Source organism: Fulmarus glacialis, unplaced genomic scaffold, assembly GCF_000690835.1.
Source record: "Fulmarus glacialis isolate BGI_N327 unplaced genomic scaffold, ASM69083v1 scaffold16300, whole genome shotgun sequence".
Classification (NCBI taxonomy): domain Eukaryota; kingdom Metazoa; phylum Chordata; class Aves; order Procellariiformes; family Procellariidae; genus Fulmarus; species Fulmarus glacialis.
The window spans coordinates 66773-89566 of NW_009188466.1; the positions used below are offsets into that span (position 1 = coordinate 66773).

At 39.9% G+C, this 22794-nt stretch overlaps 1 protein-coding gene across 1 annotated transcript in view; it reads right to left on the minus strand.

Moving 5' to 3' along the window:
- EBF1 (early B-cell factor 1) overlaps window positions 1-14294 on the minus strand; it is a gene marked incomplete at its 5' end in the record, with an annotated part of 72427 nt that extends 58133 nt beyond the window's left edge. The window contains 2 exons of the mRNA XM_009578768.1: window positions 6283-6409; window positions 14161-14294. Coding sequence (XP_009577063.1) covers window positions 6283-6409; window positions 14161-14294 — 261 coding nt within the window. The remainder of the gene's footprint in view (window positions 1-6282; window positions 6410-14160) is intronic.
- Window positions 14295-22794: the final 8500 nt, after the last annotated feature.

Here is a 22794-nt window from a genome sequence, read left to right on the forward strand (position 1 = left end):
GGTGCTTGGAGGGAGAGACTGCACCAATCCCTCCCTTGTTTTCCCATCTGTATTTTACCTGCAAGCGTCCCTGATCCAGCAGTGGTGCCATGAGGACCCAATTCCTCAGTGACTATGGCAAACTCCTATAGTAGCAGAAAGCCACATGTACAGCTTAACTTCTTCAGCCCAATGCACCACCCCAGAGACAGGTCCATCTCTGAACTCCACACCACCTGATGCCTCCAGTGTCCCCATGGCAAGGTCCAGTTGGGAATGAACACTTGGCACAATGAGATGAAGGAGGAACCCAGTGAACTCTGCATTATGACATTTTTCAGATAGCTGTTATGAGGGTTTTTTTGCTTGTTTCCAGAGACATTAATTAAATTCACCAGTAAAAGTCTACATTTACAAAGGATTTAATTTCATTCTTCCTTACTTGATTGTGCTATAGTTAGGATTTACCATCTCTCCTCTGTCCTCTGTAGAGTCTCTCTAAGCTCAGGAATAGACCTTATATTGAGCATCCAAAGCACAGGGTAACCTACAGCGCAGGGCTCTCCTGCTTTTAAGAACAGACACCAGCTCTTATATTAAACTTCACACATTTCTTTGTATTGAGGGATTTGTTCTGTTCTTCTGTAGCACTCTGTGACTATTTAACTTTGAGACATCCGATACTTTTTATTCTACCACTGCTATTAATATTTACTAGTGAAAGGCAGATAAAAACTGCTGTTAAAAACAAATGGCATTCATTTGCTAGCTACCAGATCTCATAGCTGGTCACTCTTCTGGAGAAGTGATGTGCTCTATATTTCATTTCAGATTAATGATCGTCATATCTTTGAGGGTGAAGAATTTTATAAACATATCAGGATAAAACCCAAGACAGCATCAGAGATACCGGCTTTTTTATTTTATTTTTATTGTTCTGTTGATGGTGGCCTTCTCTCCTCATTTATACTAATCAGCTATTTAAGTGCTCATGATTTAATAATAAACACACATGAATGAGGCATTGTAAAACTAATGAGGTTGTGTATTACTAATGTTGAGAATAACTGCCACTAGGTTTTAACATTTCTCAGGAATTAACAGATACACAGCTATGGCCAAGGTTAGCTGGTGTAAGGGTCAAACTCCAGCCCACAGGGATCAAGAAAGGCTCCAGTGGGGCTACAGGAGCCTCTTGACAGCCAGTCTGTCTCTTATCACCACTTCTTTTTTCTTCTTTTTTTTTTTTCTTTTTTAAGTCTACAAACTCCAGAACTCTCCATTCTGAAAACTGATTGCTTCATTGATTATGTATCTTTTGAACTTTGCATAGTTATTGGTGCTTTCTTGAAAGCAGAAAATTTTCCTAGCAAAGGACTCACTGAAGTTTACCAGGCTGGAAACTTTAGGGACTGGAGATTACCTTTTAAGTGGTTCCAATTCTGACCAGATCTGTGTACGTGACTTAAACCTCTGCTTCTAGGGCCATGGACTGAAATTTTAAATGGTGATGGGTAGCTTTTGGTCTCTTACTCTTGGAGGTATTTGACTTAAGAAATGAAAAGAGAATAATTCTCAGACGACGACTACCCCCGTGCTTCTGTAAATTAAACCATTTAAAGATAAAAACCTAAAAATGAAGCCACCTAAAACCAAGGCTTTTGAAAACGTTACCCAAATCATCTGTGATCTGTAAGGCTCTTCCTGTTTGTACACAGACTAAAATGTTTTCAGAAGTAAATAAACGGTGAAATGAGGATGGAGCAGGGATTTTTCCACATGAGGCTATTTCTTCTTTGCAGCAACTAGCGGAGTGAAAAGTTCCCTGAGAAGCCCTATGACATTTCAGAGAAAGAGGCAGTTTCCCAGAAATTCTGCGAATATCCTGACCTTCACAATGCTAGCATTTCTACATCACTCTACACACAATGGCCCAAAAGTGTAATGCAAACACTGGTCAGTCTCTGCAGTGCTCCACTCTGACCTACTCAGCCTTCGTCACAGTTATCCTGGAGGATCAGTGCTCAGCATCGGGGTTATTCACACCGCACAGCAAGCCCTGTGTGTCTACGCTGACCCTACATCCACTCATTCCTGTTAGTAGCACTTCTAGAGACATACCATATCCCATAGCTTATAACAAACCTCAAATGAACTGGGGGGGACTTGCCTGTTTCTCTAGGTACCCTGTCAGCACACAAATGCTTTAGCCCCCAGCCTCCCTGCAAGACTAATGCAACTGAAAATGGTTCCTAAATTCCCACCTGTACCCATGTAACCAATTTGCAAAAAAAAGAACAGTATTTGGGGTACTGCTCAGCCAAGAATCTGAATTAACCCCATGTTGTATACACAACCTTAGTGACAAAACTATATACTTCTGGCTCCTATGTAGTCCTTTGCTCTAGTTTGGGAACAAAAGCACAAAACTTAAACTGAGCAGATGGTAGAAGACGCAGCATAATGCATTTTTATGGACCTTCCATATGTCCTTTCCAATACGCAGTGAGATAAATTCTCCTTTCACTTACATTCATGCAGTCCCGCTCAAATCTCGTGGTTTAGTACCATAGCAAAATTCATCTGTGAAAATCATGCTGTCCATGATGCATCCATTTTTTTAAATTAAAACAAAACAAAACAAAATCTCAAAAGCCTGTCCAGCTATCACAAAGTTGTGCCAATTCTCATCCCTTCTTCAACTCAACCATATATGCCCTGAGTCACCTTGGCAAACTACCTACAGATTTGTATCCCTAATGGCTTCTTCCTTTATCGCTATTTCTCCAGTCCTAAAATAATGGTATTGACACATACCTGACTCCTAAGTTGTGACATGAAACTTAATTCATTCAGTGCTCTTCAATACCAGAAGAGACTTACAAATGAAGGGTGCCGCAGGGAAATACTGACCAGCATGTTTGGGTATTTCTGTGTGCAGTATGGACTTTTAATATTATTCCAAAATGAACACACATGCAAGATGTGTTCAGACTTCTGTATTTCTAATAACGTTCTTTCAGGAATGTCAAAGCTTAAAATCTAAGAAATAATTGCTCTATAAGTGCATGCTAATGGCTTGCTTTGCAGATGGAAAATAAAAAACTTATGTTTTCTTGTAAGCACAGTGTTGACACTGGTTTATTTCTTTCAAAAATACTTACAAAAGCCAGGATTTCTCTGTATATATGTGACCTTGATTCCTAGATGGCACATGGACTACTTAGAGATCATGTTACTAAGTTATTTGCAGTTAAAGGGGAAAAAAAGGCTAAAATTAATGGGTCACTGGGTATTTTCTTCTGAGAACTTAAGTACTTAACAGTAAGAAAAAAACAGTTTACAGCCAGGTGGCTTGAGGGGATATTTTGTTGAACACTGATTAAAAATAATTTCTTCTAAATGAGACCTGACCACAAAATGGGACCATTAACGAGCAGGGACATTCTCACCAGAAAGGAAACTACGCTTGATCAACTCCTGCACCGCCCACAAACCCCTGGTCTTTTTCTCTCTCTCTCACACACTCTCTTTTATTTTTTTTCCCCTTTTTCTCCTCTCCCCTTTTCTTGTTCTTAATAGCAGGGTAAATAAGCAGCAAGTGATGCTGAAATGTTTTCGGCCAAAAACAGAGGCCAAACTCCTCTGAGAAAACATTTGGCCTCTGTGGTTTTGTAATATGTTCCAGAACACTGAGTTCACTGAAGAACATTGTGAAAAACTCCCATCGGCTGGAGTGATGCTGGGGAATGTTACTGTATCCCAACTTCCAATTGGTCCATTTCCTGCAGGCCTTGTTAAAAAAAAAAAGAAAAAAAATAGTGCTATGTGGGAGTTAAAACAAGTTCTCATGGGAAAAATGAATGGTAAGAAATTCTAGCTTTAAAAGAAACAGCTAATCTGCTAGTTTGATTGTTCTTCAAAACTTACAATGAACCAATAATCCTAATTAAAAACACTTGGCCTAGTTCTCTAAAGCATCATAGCTTTTTCTATGCTTCGTTTGTACACACCATAGACTATTAGTTTTTTTCTAGTGCTCACTAACAAAGTGCTGACTTTGTTGGGATGGCTGAGCTAATTTCGTGAACTCAGTGTGAAACCTTAGCTAAACAAAATTGTGGTAATTTTCCTTAATTTGTAAAAGTGATTGGAGTGCAAACAAAATTTTCCTCTTGGGTCAATCCTATAATTTTCAATTAACTAAAACTAATCGGCAGGCGTGTACTGAACCTGCATTTTGTTTAAAGGGCTGGAAGGCACTTCGAAGGTCAGGATGCATTAATTGTTTTTATTTTAGTTTCATTTAGTCCTTTTTAAAAAGCCACATTTAAGGCTGCCTCTAAAAGGAAAATGCAAATTGTCTGAGGTACGATTTCAGTCACAATAGCTTTTCTGTATCTACCGTAACTCCATAAAAGCTGTATAAGTAAGAGAATTGTCCATGGATTGGATCACCTTTTATTTTATCATTGTTGTTTAGTATTTCATAACTTTCATTTATTGAATGAAAAATAATGTGTTTTAAACACTAACCTGAAAATGCATATATGGAAACACTCTCCCTACTGGGACACCTTATTTCCACATTCAGCCATCTGCTTTTGGGCAGACAGGCTAAACCGCCACCCTCATTTTACTGGAAAAGCTAATTAATGATGATCTGAAAATCAAAACCAAAATGGGTCCCAGCCATTTTTACATTTAAATCGCAAAATGAAGTCCCCAAAAATTTCCTCGCAAAGTCGAGGAGGGCAGGTTTCCTCCCTTTCTTCTGCTTCCGCATGCATATTTGCCATTTCACCAGCCCAAGATGCAGTCACCCTGGTGGCTTGACAACAAGTAGGACAGCACAACTTATTGTGAGTAAGAAAGTGAGAAGGGAAAGGATTCATGGTCAAACTGTCCAGAGCTCTGGCTGGCAAGTTGCACCAGCTGGCAATTTGACCCTTTGCTTTTTCTTTTACTTTTGTTCCAACACATTCAAACCCTAAATAACTTTTTTGATATGGTGCGTTATTGTCCAATATATGAATTTCCCACACATTGTTGAAATCATAATGCTCGCAATAAATACACACAGCTTCCACAAGTGCCTGCTGCTCAGCCAGCAAGGCAATACAGGAACACTTTAAGACTCTGCTTAAAGAAGCCCAGTGCATAATCCCAACTGGGGGAGAGGATATTTGAAAAAGACAACAAAGCTTTATAAGGCACCTTTGTTCAACTTGCTCAGTGTTAAGAAAAATCAAATGAGAGCTTTGCTACCCAGCTGGGGCACAGAAGTCTCTCCTCTGCCTTGAGTCCCTGTGTGTACATTCACAGTTGAAGCAATATATGTGCCCAGTGCAATTCAGAATGCCTTATAGCCACAAGTATTTATGATGTATCTTATCCTTAAAGTTTCAGGGGCAATCAAGAATGTGGAAAGGAATTGCACTGGACTGTGATGAACCACAGTTCAGGCGAACAGTTACAGAAGTAGTCTTGTCTGCATATGTTGAACACAAGTGCATAAAAGGACAAGTACATCAAAACCTGGACGAAGCCATTAATTCTCGTAGCATGCATACCTTCCAAGGAATCAATGACATACATTCTTTTTAAAAAGTTAGGCTGCTACTTGATTTATTTCCCAGGCCATTCTTACCACTACTGAGAGTGGTTTAACATTGACAGCACCTGCAATGTCCTAACATGGTTTTTTGTTAATAATTCTTCAGGCCAAACCACTCGAGTTAGTAGTCCCAGTGTGGGATGCCACCCCAAAACACACTGCAAGTCACTATGTCTGCAGCATCGGCTGGGGTGAAAGCTGCTTAGCCTCCCTGGAAGTCAGAGACAAGTATATTATGGTGAGATGGGCAGGCAAACAGGCTGCTGCTTTGAACACTTGCAACACTTGCCAGACTACATGAGATGGAGATATTTAGCACGATGCTTCTTGGAAGGCAGGTTCATGATTGCACTACTATGTCTGGCTCTTTATGCTTGCACTCTTCCTCTGTTTGTTTAAGTACTGGAGTATGTATTTCTCTCCTTCCTCCCCCCTCCTGGGTAAGGAGATGTCCCATGGCGAGGACAAAGAAGCAAACAAAAATCCCACACTGGTATGTTTTCAGATTCATCTCTATGGTCATCCATTTCTGAAATCCAACCTTAAATTGGTACCTTCAATGACAAGCTCAGCCAAAATAATAAAATACAGTATAGCTTTTAATGACGAAAGCAGAAGCCCTAAAAAGTGTGATATATTGCCTGCCCTATTTCTCCATGTTATATCTAGTACTGAAGCATCCTTACCTGTGTAAATGAATCTTCCAGGAGTTCCCTTGCAAAACTGCTTAGACTTGTAGGACAATGTGACTTCTACAACCCCTGGGATATGTCGGGGAGGCGTCTGTACGCGGATGGCATGAGGAGTAATCAGCTAGAGGAAAACATTGAGAAGGGAGAAGAAAGGGAAAAAAAGCACTGTTAGATGCTGAACACTTCTTTAATAACACTTTCCTCTCAGATCACAGTAAACAAGCTTTGAAACATGTAATTAACCTGTCAATGTTTGAATACAATCTTGATGTAACCCACACAAAAGCCAGTGACTACAATATTTACAAGCATTCTCCTTCTCAGCCTTAACAACATTATTTCTGTTTTCATACATGGCAAGCACTTGCTTCCTAGTATAAGCATTAGTCCTGGTTTAATGCAATAACTTTAGCTTACAGCAGCAGGATGCCTATGTTTGCTCAGATGAACACTGGGGTCATGACAGTGTCCAACAAATCTGATTGATAAATGATACGCAGTGAACATGCGTGAACACGGCACAGCGCAAGCCCAGGCTGAGATTCACTGCACAGTGCAAGCCCAGGCAGGCTTTTAAATGCACTTGTCCCCAGCTGACATCTGTACACTGCAAAAGCACCATGTGCTGCTGTTTTAATTTTCTATTCATTTTGTGGAGGTGTAACTAATTACTGCAGAAATGCAAAGTTTGGCTTCTGAAGGATGCTGGATCTTTCCCTGCAAATGATCAGAGCACTCAAAAGAGAGATACCAAACATAACCATCTAACCATCACAACCAGTCTGCCTTCACTGCAATGATTGACACACACCTGAGAGGGCTCCTGCAGATGTGGATTTACACAGTAATAAGTAGACAAACGTAGCTTTCTTGTTACTGGGGATCCTGATCCTCTTAACACAAAAGATTGGGGTGGGTCAGTGCTGCACTTTTCAGGCTCTAGACCATTTTTGCTCTTTCAGGATTCTGGATTGAATTTAAAACATAGTCCCTGAAATTAATATTAGAGCCATCCCGGAGTTCACTAATTTATGGCAGGTTAACTCAAATCTCTGCTGCACTCAGAAACTACAGCATTGTCCTCCCCATCACAGAAATGTCCTCTTCTCACTCATGCTCCCTCAGATAAGAATAGTAAAAAGAAGTACACAGAAAAGGTGACATGATTGTGTCCAGCAACCAAGATACAGCTCTGGCACACGGATAATCCTTCTCTAACTGACTATGGCACATTAACACAGTTCTAGAGAGGCAAACAAGACCACAATCATAACCAGCCTTGACAGTGAGCAAAGCCATGGGCATCCTATACAGACAGTCAACTGCTCTATGCTGTTGGTTGAATCGTGTCCTGGATTAGGGAATACATTTCAACAGAATTCTTTTTTTTTAAAATAAAAAGCTAATTTATTCTTATTTTTAGTAGGAACCAAATATTTCAAAATTGTGGTAAGGTCCTACCAAAAATCAGACTTTTAACCAGTACTTTGTTTAAGGCACAGGACTAAAAAAGCACAGAAGGAGAGTAATGTCTGTCTGAGAGCCATCTGTGTTACTGAGGGAAATGGCATACACAGTAGGAAGTTCTCCATATTTAAAATAAGAAAACTACTATTAAATCAAGTTGAAGATTAAAACCAAAACTACCAGCATCAAATGCTCCAAAAGTTATTCAGATCCACGGAAGTCATAAGTCATATGTCATTTTAGAAATGATCATGTAGGAATTGATGCCTTCTTGTTTGTAAGCTCCAAAGAACATGTTTTCAGGCTCTGCTTTCAAATCACGTGATTTAGAAACTTATTTATTTTTAAAAGAAACCTGCCTTTTTTCTAAATTACTCATTCTATCAACTGGCTTAAAAAAAAAAAAAAAAAAAAGCAAAACCAAAAACCAAACTTCCAAGGATTGCTTTTACTTAAATTGAGTTGTTTTACAGTTGGGCTGACCAAAGCCTAAAAGTCTAGGCCAATTCTCTACACACCCTTAATAGTCAGCGGAGGCAGAAAGCACTGCCAAATAGCAATTTATTTCCAGTGCTTTAGACACCTCTCATGTTGGGATGAGCTGCTCTCTGGAAGCATGTACCTTTCTCCAGTGAACCGAGATGACAAATTTAGACTAGATGCTTAACTGTAGGCAGCCAAACATAGCTGAGAGAAATCCCATCCTCAAGTGGTTCTAGTTAACTGTGTCAACTGGCAAGATGAGAAGAGTTTCATGACATTTTTAGGGGGAAAATATTTGTAAAAACAGCCAAGGATTTTAATAGTAAAGGTTAACATGCTAGTCTTACTACCTCAGCATGTGCCTTGCACCCCTCACTCCCATTCTGGCATGAGCTATATAGGCAGCTTCTAGTTGTATCTTTGAATTTCCCAACATTTACTGGTCTGTCACCACTTTAATGTTCTTTAAACATAATTTGTGGCATTTTCCAATACTCATCTTCCCTGGTTCCCAAGAAATGTCTGACCTATTTATGGTCCATTGTTACAGAGAGCTGGGGAGAGTTAAGCAAGTTTCCTGGTTTGTTCTCCACAAACAGTTTGGTTTTCCTTTGTGCTCTGAAGTAAATAAGTTTAACTGTGTTTAAAACCACAAATATACAATAATGTCGCCCACACATTCCCAAAGGGTGAACATTATGTCTGAAGTCCTATGGTTTAGGACACTCAAGATATATTTTACTCCTCTCTTCTCTAGAACTAAAGCTTGGGAGGTATATCAGGAGAATACACGTGCTTTTTCCTTTTGCTTTTTCTCCTTAGCATCTGCCACTGACCACTGTCAGGGATATAGTGCTGAGCTAGAAGGACCTTTGTTCTGGGTCAGCCTTCAGTTCCCATGCACGCAGAAAGGAACTGGCTAGCTCGGTTTCATACCAGTAGTCCCCTATATTGCTGTCATATTAAGAAACTGTCTTTAAGGGACAAACAATGTCACTACACTTCAAAACCTGCCCTCTGAACCTGACCTTTGGTCTCAAACTCTGATTCCCTAGTGCTGCCAGGATCTGCGTTATGGACCGGGACCAGCTCTCCGAATTGCCCTAACTCCATTTTGCAATCCAAGTGACCCAATGGGTGCTGCACAGGTCTGGGTACTCCAGGCCCACCCACAGCAAGAGCAAATCTGCCCCTGACTTCAATAACTCCAGGATTATGGGATGTTTTCCTGTCTACAATGTCAACCTGAGGCCTGACCTTGGGAATCCACTCCACCTTTTCCTAGCGTGTTTTCTCCTCTCACACTGACATAGCCTGTACCTTCTTCAAGGCACAGTCTGTTTCATACTTGCACATAAAACATCTGGAAAAGGTGAGCTATTAGCATCAAGGGATATTAAAAGTAAAGACACCACTTGTGGAAGCCTCTGAGCCCTAAACTGTTGGAGGCTGGTACAGTGTTCTGGGGAAGCATCACTACATGCTCACCCTGTAGTTTTTATAGACATCTGTCATTGCCCAGCACCAAACACAAGACAGTGAGTGAGATGAACCTCCATGTCTGACCCTATATGGCCATTTCTATGTTCTAACCTCAGGTGGAAACTCTTGGTGCATTAACAGGCATCATAACAACTGTAGCAATGACATGCCAAGAACTAAGAATTTGTAAATATGAGTTACATACATTTATGAACACATTTTTAAATGTAAATTTTGAGTAAGGCGTTAACCTGTGATTTGGAGATGAACCCACCAGCCAAAATCCCAGATCCAGCTTCCTCTTCCATTCAGCATTTGGCTAATCGAGATCTGGAGCTGGACATAAAACTAGTAACTGGACCCTTTCTCCCAAGGGATTTTCAAGTGAATTGGTCTGATACTTGGCAACTGCACTAGCTGTTTGATATAAACTCCTACATGTCAGAAGGGACATGCTGTGGATTGCATTAAAACCTGAGTTAGAGACCTTCAGAATGGAGGGAGGTGCATGTCCTTCAAAATCCAAAACACATTTGGTTTGAGTGTGTACAACAAGCCTCTTTCTGTGGTTTGCTAATATATTCTAGACATTCTTGTGTGATACAGCATCAATTCACACTCTTCAGAGTGCCAGGTTACTTTCTTTTTTTAAAAGTGACATTTTATAAGGAGATGTCATTAATCTGAGTCACTAGTTTATTTTTGCATGCTTGAGCTCTGGTTTGTGGTTAGGGAAATGGTGACAATCAGTCATAAATTTAACTTGGACTCTGTGTGAAGAGGACCATTAGGACAGGAATGAAGAAAAATCCCACCAACTGAAGGTAATGACAGCTTTCAGTGAGAACAGGACCCTTAAGATACCTATATTTTTAAAAATGACCAGTGACTTTGCATGCCTCAATTCTGGGCATCCAGATGCTGCTTAATAAGCCTTGGTTTTCAAAAAGAGGGTGCCTACTCATTTTTTAAAAATGAGTCAGACCTCCAAAATAAGCATTCAAAAACAGATGCTTCCAAAATCAATAATAAACATAAAAAGCAAAATAAAAAACTGTGTCACAGAATTTGATTCAGCAGCATTTTAAAAAAAAAAAAAAAAAAAAAAGCCAAACCAAAAAATCACCCTCTGTTTTTGTGCTGTACAAAGGTAAAAGAACTGATGTTTCAGTGCTTCATCTTTTCTTAATATAAAAGCAAAAGAAGTTGTTTCCAGCTGACTCTGTACAGCTGGAGGAATGTTCTTGGCAGGAAAATGTTTGAAGAAATAGTTCATTTTAAGCAAATATTGTGGAATATTTATAAGAAACTAATTTTGTCTTCACAATCATGTATTTGGCCTGAAACTTGACTCTCAGAGTTTCAGCCCCCAATAAGAGAGAGAAACAACAGAGGATTTTTATCAGCAACTCAGAGTTTGAATATTTGCAATAACACACAGACCCAGAATGCTGGGTAAAAACCTGCAAATAACAACTCCGTCTGTTTGTGGACTGGACAAACAAAAAGGCAGAGTCTATCTGGCAAACAGGCTATTTGCTGGGAGTTGTCTGTCCAGATTCAGCATGTGCACATGATATAGCAGTGCCATTTGTTTGTCAGTTATGAAAGTCCCTTGAAAAAAAGGCATTAGATGGCCCATTTGGCTGTATTCTAAAAATATCAAGGGCTTTTAAAGTCGTTTTTATAAAGTAATATGGGACTTAAGGATTAATTGAACCTACTGGCTTAGGGTATCTGCATTTCTGCACAAAATTAATGTGACAAATTAAGTTTTTATTTAGTTCTCCCTGGCTGAGAAAGGTTGTAATTATGTTAGAGTGTTTACAGCTAAAATATATGTTTAAATAATAAATATGTGTTTCAGAAACCATTTTAAACCTCCTTTTTTAACACAGTCAACTCCGTTTCAAGCATATAAATATTTCAATTACAAAACTTGAATACATGTAAAATAAATTAAAAATATATTATTTACATTTCAAATTATTTATAACATATGCTGCTTGACAGCAACAAATTCACCCTTAAAATGAACAATTTTTTCTTTTGGTTTTTAACTTTGCTTCTGAACTGTGGAAGGATTTATATTTTAAATATCCATGCATCTCAGGTACTTACATGGATTTTGCTATAATAAAATCTGAGTAATATAGGACCTTTACGATAATTATCTTCACAGCACCTCTCCAAAGAAGGTGACTAATCTTATTACTATGTTAGAGAAAGGGAATTGAACTTTAAGCAGATTATGTGATTTGCCCAAAGTCCCATGCAAAGTCTGTGGCAAAATGATGCTTAATTTAAATATTAGACTTCAACCCCCAAACCACCTGCAACTACAACAGAAAGCGAAGCTAGAAAAATCCATGTGAAAATGCTCTGCAAGGATCACTCTTTTTCTTTAGTTTCCACCTATCTAGTTTTGTTTTGGATCTTCTACAGCTCAGTTAAAATCGTGTTTTCTTTGGATCCATGAAACAACAGGATGAACTTGAAAATTCTTCTTGAATTCAATGGCAAAATAACCTGGCCAGGTTTGCTCAAAACTGGGCCTGACTGGCAGCTCAGGATGAACCTGCTCCAGGTTTCAAGATCGACAGTTCAATTCTACACTCTATTAAAGTAAAACAAAAATATTCTTCCTGGGTACTGAAAATGCACTAGACATTTTTAGAAATGGGAAGGCAAATGAAAGAACTTATTTTGTACTTCATATGTGGCCAGTATGTGTAATTTGAATTATTTATAGATCACTATTATTTAGGGATCACTCAGACAGCTCATGCATTTCTGCACTTGTTTATCATGTCTGTCTGCTTGTTTTAGAAATTATTTCTTTCCCCTATAGGATTTTCTATTGCTTTCATAGGTTATGAAACTGAGAAGCAATTCTGTAACGGAGAGACAGTGAAACAGTTTTCACTCAAAGCCAACTTGCAGCCCGTTACAGCATTCACAACAAACAGACTGGCTTTGGTCTGGACCCCCTCTAACATTATTAATTTTATGACAAGGCCTTGACACCATCAGCAACAATGTTTTGACCAGCACTCACTCTCCTGAGATTAGAAATTGCCAATTAATGGCTTCCACTAATAAATAGAATCAAGTTTTATAATGAAAGATCCAATTCTGCAGTACCAAAATCAGAGCACTTTCCTCCCAGCCTCTTCACCTTTCCCTGTTAAATGTCTGTAGCCATAATGGCTTCAATCCTAACACACAAAATGCTTACACTAGACCCAGGGGGCACTTTCATGATACATAAGGGCTCCAGAATAGGGCTCATTTAATATATCTCATTTTCAGGGATGCCCTTTCATCCACACTTGTCCGCAAGTGGAAGGATGAGAGAGAGAGAGAGAGAGAATAGTGAAACCCATGAAGGACATTAGAGGATACTCTTCATATGGAAAAAATGCTGCCATACGTGCAACGGAATCAGTAGGGGGAATGTGCTGGATATGAATTAAGCTATAATGTTGATTTAATATTTATAGGATATAAGGCAAAGCATCAGAAGATCCTTACGTCACTGGCCAAGCACTGTATAGCTATTTGGGAGAAATAGCTGGTTGTCTGTTAGCGTGTTTATTTCAGCATTAAAATTATTAAAATAACAATTTCTTATAAAACCTCCAAAACGCTTTTGAAAAGTCATAAATGCAAAACATAAACCTTTCATTGGAGCTGCCTTCCTGTGCCAGTGAAGCCAGTGGGAACTCTGCCCCAACTTCTATGGCTCTGCACACTGGAAGTGGCCGTTTGGGTGATGCTGCCTGGGTTTTAACTTTCCACAGGCTTTTGGGGAATACCAGACTCCACATGTAATTATGTGCCAGGGGAAGAGAGGATTTAAGAAACTGGGAGGAACAGCAACAGCAAAAAATGGATAAGAAACAAAAAAAGCGTTACTGTGAAACTAGAGGCCCCTACTGGGTACAACGAATCTGTATTCTCCACTGTGGATACAATACTGTGTATTTGGCTGCTATTATGCAGGTGGTACTTACACCAAGCGCCTACACTTTAAGGATATGCTGTTCAGAGGAATTTCTGCAATTTCCACCTCACTGAGCTGCAGCTACAAGCAGCCAGTTTCCCTGGAAAGCAGGATCACCTAACCGTTTGTTTCCTGTGGGCCCTCAGCGATTGTAGTACTAAATGCAGAATTATTCACGCAGGCATTTATCCTTCCCTTTTCTTGGAATAAAAGGCACTGAGCTAAATTCTGGGCCAGTGAGAGGAGATGCAAATCCCCTGGCTATAATGGATTTCTGCCACAGGTAAATTTGACTAATTATTTTCATAAAACTGAATGAGGAAAGGATTCACATCTCAACATTTGTTGCTGATTTAGCATGTGGCATAGAAAAAGGACAGGCTAGCTATAAGCTAGACAAAGCTATTAGACATTACCGTTCAGACAACACCTACCTCACTCCAAACCAGCATGGTGCCGAATATGACCTGTAACCCATCAAAGAAATTGTCTCCTATGATGATGACAGTGGCACCTCCTGTAGTCCATCCTTCACTTGGACTGATGGCTTTGATACATGGTGTAGCTGCTTTTCAACACACATGAAAAAGAGAAGTATTCTGCTGTTAGAACCAGATTTTAATGATAGAAGACTTGAGAAAAATAAAATAAAAGGAGCTTTCATTTTCCCCCCTTACTAACACAAAGATTTCAGCAATCACATTCTTTCTAGTACACGTGCATGACCTCAAACTATATCGTTGGAATAATTTTTTCTCAATCAATTTCCGTTTGGTTTTGTTATCTGCATTGAAAAAATTAACTTTTTTAAGCCTACATTAACAAAAAAAGTCGCAGCATGGTGGGCAGAGACCAATTGGAAATCAGGACAAATCCCTATCTTTATTTTATACGCAATGCGCAATACCCAAGTTAATAAAACAATCTCCAGTGAGCTTGCTTTATTATCCATCATAACGTAAATTCATTAAGGAAACTCCTATAAATATTATGGAAAATATTGGCTAAATGAAAAAGGGTGTAACCCTCAGCATTTCTTTAACTATTCTGCAATCAGATCCAGGTTGTTCTAGTTTTAAACCACTCTGCCCTGCTTAATGCTTTGGTTACTACAGAAAAAAACAAAACCAAAACCTAAACCTATAACCCTGCCATCCAGTCATTCCAGTTACGTTGCATCTACTGGGTAACGAAGAAGCGTGTGCAATGCATTCTGGTGTGTTCATAGAGCCTGCCCCCACTTTGACTAGCCACTTTCTTGGCATCATATGTACTAAGTGCCTCCTGAGAGGACATTGAAAACTCAAGCACTGCTTAAAGTAGTAAGCTCAAATCTTGCTGTAAGATCTTCTGGTTTAAGACTATCTAAGCAGAAGCATGCTCAACTTTATATATTGGTGGGATAGGGCAATATAAACATCCACATACTGATTCTCCTCCTCTGCAGTACTGGAGTACATCAGAATTTAACTGTGTTGAAGCAACAGGAATAACATTACTGTAAAAATAACCCGAATAAGACAAAAAGCCCTGGGTAACTCTCAGTTGTGGAGTCTCAGGATGACCATATAGGTTGATGAAAAGAAGCAACTCCATCCCAAATGCCACCAACTTCTCCTTGCTAATATAGCATGAGGTGAAAATATGACACCATACCATTAGATAACATTTTAAGTAAAGTGGGTACCTCAACAATTTCATTAGCCATAAAAAACAGATTCCTTAAGGAGACGCAAAACTCCACCAGTCAACCTCAATGTTGAAAAGAAAGATTCTTTCCTTGAGATATGAACCGAGTCCTCAGCAGAGAAGAGGCTGGCTCCCCTGAAAACACATGAAGGGCTGCCATTGCCCACACTGATTCTGCAATGTCAATCAGATGTCAATCAGCAGGACTTCGTTATCTGCATATATATATATATGCATATATACGTCTTCTTTCAGGGTTGCTGGCATTTGGCTGTGAATTGCTACTTGTCGGAAGGCTGGCTGAGCTGTTAATTTGGTTTGTAACTTTGAGTATTTGATGATGTACTCAAGGGAAAGCACTCAGGCACTTCATCGGGTAAGGATTTACTAGGAAGATAGGGGTGTGAAAGCCACCCACAGGTTAGCACCATCAAGGACAACACCCTTGCACCCATGAATTACTTAATGTGGCTGTGTAGTTGCACAGCCCCTGCCCTACATTCTTCTAATTGTAAAGACAGTAAATTAATTCATTCACAGAAGCCTACTTTAAAATGCTCCAGACATAAAGCGCTAAAGAGACCCTGTGTGTCTTTATGATTATTTAGTGAAGTTCTGGTTGGTTGGAGCTAATTGCAAGATTTGGTGAGGCTGGTGAGAAGCTCCTTCCTCCTTGAGCAGGGCGGGTGCGCATGGAGCTGGGAAGCAGGAGGGAGCTGGAAAGGGAGCTGTTGAGTCACCCTTAGCAGTGAGTGTTTCTGTGGGCACTGCTACAGGCTCGCACCACCGGTGATGGAACGCATGCATGGGGAGCAAACAGACCCTGTCCCTACCTACAAAAGGTTGTAAGTGTCAGGCAAAACTTTTCCACTACTTAAGCTGATGGGGATGCCAGCTCCAGTGAAAAACACAAACACACAGGCAGAAAAAAATCATTACCCTACTCCAAACTTGGCAGAGCACAGCCATTAAATTTTACATGAGCTAACAAAAGAAACATCCCAACATTACCATCATGAAAACGTAGCGCGCACACAGAAGTAACTTCAATATGTTTAATTTGGATTCAAGTTACTTGCATAAAACTGCGCATAAAAACCATTGCAAAGCCCAAAACCAAATGCTTTCCTTTCAGCTGAGCTCACAGCAATGGATTTACAGTGAAAGCAGCTTTTCAAAATGCCATCTAGCCTTTTCACAGAATCAAAATTTTTCATAAATAAAAATTAAGATCACTCCCAATTTACACCCTTTCCAGTATTTCCAGTTGATTGCGGACACACACCCCCCACAATAAAATCCAAAGATAATCAGTTTCCCATGTGTCAGAGAATGAGCTACTTTTCTTAAAGACTACAAGCAACATTTTTTTCCTAAATACCAGTGAATAAAAACTGTTTGAGACCATAAGCCATTAACAGAAAACATATGCAGGCTTCAAAATTATAGATTCAATTCATCTTTAAAATGAATGCAAGATACTGGTCTGCAGTTACAGGTCCCCACTAAAGGTCTTGCTGCTTATCTTGTGATGTTCTTTGCGGTACCTATATTGCACTCAGAAGTGCAAGGTGCTGCACCGTCTGTGCTGCCTCATGTATTTGATTCTCATACTTCACACGTGTACGTGCTTAATATCAACGACATGCCAAGTCCCATGGCAGCCAGGGGGACTTCGAGCAGACACTCAGGTCCTTGCGCTGCACTGGGGCTGTGGGTTGTTCACTGGGACACTCTCACCCGCAAAGTCAATGTGACCACTCGCACGTGTAATTTTATTTAAATATGTAGCAATAATGCTGAATCAGTGCCTCACTGAAACTGCTGGCAATAGCCCAGGACATCTCCTCCTCCGAGGAAAAGTCAGGACTTGGTGGTTTAATAAGCAGGGCAGGCTGGTACCCTTTGCAGGCACTACCTGAGCAGCAGTGATAGCGCTGTGCGTTCCCGAAAGATTTCAGGGCATTATTTTCCCTTGGGACCAGTCACAAAAACCAGTGGAACTTCCCAACTTTCCCCATACAGGTTCTCTTATCTTAAAATGCTAGTGTCTGTAAAGGTTGGAAGGGCTTGCACAAAGGTGCTGCCCTGCAAGGGAAGCTGCGCTGAAGGGCTGCATCCCGAGGAAGCCTGAGGAGACGTGCTGAGGGAGGCATCCAGACAGCTACCTGTTTTTGAAGGCACAAACCATGTTTATACAATGACATATTTGCAACAGCTAGTGTCGTTTGGGACATCGGTCTTACTAAAACTTTGCCCTTCCCAGGCCCTTTCCTTGGAGCACCAGGAAGGAGGATGGAAGAATCAGGTCCCATTTGCCAGCGTCACCACAGGTAACATTGGGAGGGGGGCAAGGCAATGACCTCAGCTCTATTTATGCCCCTGGTACAAATGTCTGGCCAGCTCAGGCCCTCAGCTCTTCATATTTCTTCTGTTAATCATTTGGCAACTTTCAAAGCGCTGTCTGGAAGGTGTTTACTTCTGCACAACCCTAGAAAAACAGAGCTAGGCAGAATAATCTTTTCATTGGAGACCTTGGTTTTTCTACATTTTGTTTTGGTCACAAGAGAAACCAAAGTACAGAACATTTTTTTTTGCAGAATGCAAAGTTCCAGAATCTTTATCTGGAATTAACTATAACACTTTTTAATATTTCCAAGAAAAACAAAACATTTTGTTTCAAATTTTTTTCACTTCACATGCCCTTCTGTAACACCGAAGTATCATTTCTAGAATGGTGTTTTTAAAACAAATATTTAAAAGTTACAGAAAATTTATGTTTTTCTGTAGAAAAAGAGATTTCAGCTGAAGTCTGAAACTTCACTGATAAAAAAATGCAGTGAAGGACTTTAGATCAGTTCTAATAAAGGCAATGAAGTGTACGTGATTGATAACATGAATGGACTTTAAGTCCAGAAAAGAATTATAATAAAAAAGAATAATCACACATTCTTACACATATAAACATTTTTTTAAATGAACAGCTGACAGCCAGCTACAACCAGAACCAAAAGAGTTTGGTAGCCTAACTATCAGATAAGATTTTAAGACTCTTCAGCGCGAGTGTACTACATTCGCTGCATGTTTTCAGAACAGTCGCTGGACTGAGTTAAAACTAAATATTACCCCTCCAACTGCAGGCACGGACCTTGCTGAAGGTGATGTGGCCACATCCTAAAAATGGTTATGAGTCTTAATGAGCTGCTCTTCTTCTTTGCATAATATCAGGGCAAATCAGTGTTAACATCTGACACGTTTCATTGTGCTGCTCCTGTGGTTTGAGTTAACAGATATAGACGTTAGAGGGGGGCACTACAATCCCAAACTTATTGAAGCCAATGGGAGTTTTGCCACTGACTTCAAAGCTAAGGTCTCTACCAATAAATTTTAAGGATTTATGAGCAAAAACCTTAATGACTTTCAAGGGAAACAATGTTCTTTTGAAATCTTCATCTTTTCTCAGAATATACCTTGTTAAAATCTTATCACCTTCTGTACAAAGCGTGGTAGGTACGAACTTCAGCACACAGGTAGCAAAAAGGAAAAGTTTTTTGTTGAGTGCTGTGTGTGTCAGTGCGTTCTTGTGTTCCCGTACTCCCCTAGCTACTGATATACAGGGGATTTTTCTTCCTTCAAACTGTGACAATAAAATGATTACCCCGCCACAGTTTAGCATAATGGTTCAGAAATGCTCGTGGCATATTGCAGAGTTAAAGTGGAAATTATTAGGTAGCTCTTCTTTGTTATAATAATGATCACTCCACAAATAAAAGCTCTTCTCCCAAAGGTACTGCAAGGCACAAAATGCTAATTCTGAAGATTATGTGTGCGCTTTTATTAAATATTACTATGCCCTGTCTGTTTGAGGGCTTCACTGCTCTGATTGTTTTATGAGTGCCATGTTAATGTCAGCCCCATCTTGCTAGCAGCAGGCACACATTTTAGCTTTTGTATGAGAGTTGATCAAAGGCCGCGTGCTGAGGGAATTGCTGAGAAAACACGGACAAGCGATAAAAATCTAACAGATTAATTGGTTTAAATTTCATTTCAGGGCGTTGAACTTTGGCTCAGGACACCAATACTACACTACCAGTCAGGGCCTAATTACCACATTTCCAATTTGCCTCTGAACAATGCTTGGAAGGGAGAATAATAATGGTACTAATAATACTAATAACAATAATAATAACAAAACAACAGCAATAACGTCTCTCCTCATAGCTTCTTGTACATGTTTAACAACTAACTTTGTGTGCAGGCAATTGCACTAGGAAATCCCTCTCCCCCACATCACCGTCCATCTGCCTCCTGAGCATCTGTACCTGCCTCAATAGCACCTGAAGACAGAAGAAATAGCAGACGCCCACAGGAGCACTGAACATCTGAATTTACAGAATCGATGAGCTACCGATTCAAGTCCCTCAGAAACACACATTGGACATCTCATATTCTCAATTAGGGACCTGCATTTATAAACAGAGGGAGCAATTTCTCCTCCAACAGAAATTATCTATTCCATTGATAGGAAACAGAGGCCGGAGGAAAAAAACATATTTACCACAAAGTTTATGGGTGGCCTTGGAATAAGGATTAATTGAGGTAAATGTTCACTGAGGTGAATTAGTGGGATGCACAGCTATCAGCAGGGCCCTGGGACTGCTCTTATTTAGCTTCTGAAATGTATTTGCTCTATGATTAATATCCAGTTTGTGCTGGTGACTGTAAGAATGACCTCGCCTGCAGCTTTTGTCATGAAGTGTAGTTTCATCCTCCATTATTCCATAGATGAGGCTCTCACAACAGTTGCTGCATCACAACAGGAGTTTAAATGATGGGGTACGTGCTTTTATTTTTCTTCTCTTTAAGAGTATTGTGACACGCAAGGAGAGTCGCATAAAGGCAGTTAAAACTGGGAATTCAGAGGAACAGGGAATTTATATCACATCTTAGAGGAAGTACTGAAAATATCTGGAGTTTAATTTTCCTTATTTTCTTGGGTAAAACCTAATTCCAGGCTAAATATATAAATGAGCCACAGATTAACCCATAGTTTATGATCTGATCCTGCAACCTGTTAAATGCTTTCGCCAAACTACTGATTTTCAGAACATCAAGACAAATCAGTTTTAAGCACTCAAAACCATGACTTATTGAAGTTGTGATTCAACAAACCACTTAAGTAAGTGCTTAAAAACCCAGCCGAAGAAGTTGCAGAATAAGGAACTAGATTGTTTTAAGATAGTTGGGCAGTGCTCTGTGCAAAGCTGCCAAGAGCTAGGTAATGTATACGGAGCTGGGGTTTCCCATTTCAAAAAACACTTAGGTTACACGTAGACCACCCTGTGCAGTGCAGAGCTCATCCAACCTGACACGAGAACTAGCAGCAGCAGAGCCAACACACTAATACCAAATGCTGATTTCAGGAACCGAGCTGCTACGTCTACTCAGTGTTGCAGAGAGTCAAATGTAGCAGCGGCTCAGTGCTGACTCTGGGATTTCTACAGCATTTTTATATCATCTGGTGTAGATCTTCCCTCAGGTATCTTATAGCTATGTAAATCACATAGGGTTTGTGACTCTGAGCAAGGCAGTGCCCAGGAATGGTCTGAGCCTACATTCCTTTCCCATGGCACTCTGGAGCAGAAGATGTGCAGCACTTGTTGGGATGCTCAAGGCCTTTTTGATCAACATCTTTAGTTTGGCAAGGTATGTTTCTCCTTAAAAGGGGAGAAAAACATCATTTCCTCCCTTCTTGAATTATAGATTTACATAGGTGTTATACAGGGAGGAAGAGTTATTCCATTCATCGTTTATTGTGAATTTTCCACATTAAGCACTTGAATAGATTGATTTATTCATGGGGTGAGTGGGTTTTTTTCAGAAATGAAAATTGTATTTTTTCCAACATTTGCCAGTTTGAGAGAACGAACCAAATATTTTGGGGGGTTTTGAGTTGGTCTCTTTTGGTTTGGTTTTTTTTTTTCAAAAATAATATTCTCATTCCTGAGAAGCAGGAGTTGTCATCATCTGCTCACCTACTTTGAGCATGCTGAAAGTGTGAACCGTAAGAAGTTTGTGCCCATGCAGTGGTACTATTCCAGTCTAGTGTGTGGAGGCATTGCCGGAGCTGTATCCAGCACAAGCAACCGAAAGCAACTGAAGTTTACCAAACCAGCCTGGATGGGAAAAGTCCGCAGGACCAGCTCAAAGGGTTAGTCAGAGACACTTCAGGGAAAGGGAATGTGGCAGAGTTTTTACACATTGTACTGGAGCATTAAATCTTCACTCTTAAGCTAAACAATGCGTTTGCTGTTTATCTTAGTAAAGTGATGATCTTCCTGCTTCCCTTTTTCATATCGCAGCCTGCTTGCTCTCCTATTCTCCCCTGACAATAAGCAGCTGCTGTGCAGGAAACAGGGTAACAGAGGTTTCCCCCTCGAGGAGATAACTCACACAGCTTTATGCAACACAGGCACGAGGATGTGATGCCTTGCTCCCCATTCCCAGCTCCCTCCTTTACAGCATCTTGATATTTGGGAATTACCATTTGCAAGCTTTAAAGATTACAACACCCTGCCAAAAATGGCAACCTCCTCCCAGTCCTTCATGACGTCTGCACTGGGTGAAATCACCCAACCAAAAATACACGCGTCGTGCAATCCCTCCAGGGTGGGGGAAGGGAGGGAAGGTTGCCTTTCTTTCTGTTTTCAAGTAGTGAAATTAAAGGTATTGGCTAACATTTTGGATGCTCAGTTCCCATTAATGGGAATTGAAAATGTAAATTAACTGGGATAATATTCCACCTACAATCAATACTTAAGCCCGTGTTTCTCTTTTATCCTTGCTGATGCCTCAGCTAGCATTTCACGGAGTCCTCTGTGTTTCTCTTTCCTTAACGATTTCCAAAGCTTTCAGTTGTTGATCACTGCCTGAAAAATGATTGCATGGAAAAAGGAGGCAATCCTGAATAATGAAAGACGTATTACAGAAAAATCTGCTGTGTGTTTTACTTAAAACATTTCCATAAAAATAATAATTTAGTTATCTCTATATGATTGCAAGAAATGCATTTTCATTCATTCTTTTAAACCCTTTCACATCACAGAGGAAGTTCTGGGGGTTTTTTTGCTTGTTTAATTTTTACTTTAGGAGGTACCTCCTGCTTTCCAAAAATTAATAAAACAGTAAGAGTCCTTAGCATCTCACTGCAAGTCAGTAAAACTTGACCTCCAAAAGAGAGCTCTGTCATGTTTGTTTGGCAAATAATAAATTCCCCAAGAAAAATGCAATGTTGCAACAGTTAAAAATTTGGTTAAATTCAATATATATGTTCAGCCAAAACATGAAAAATAATACATATATTATTATTATTGAAAAAA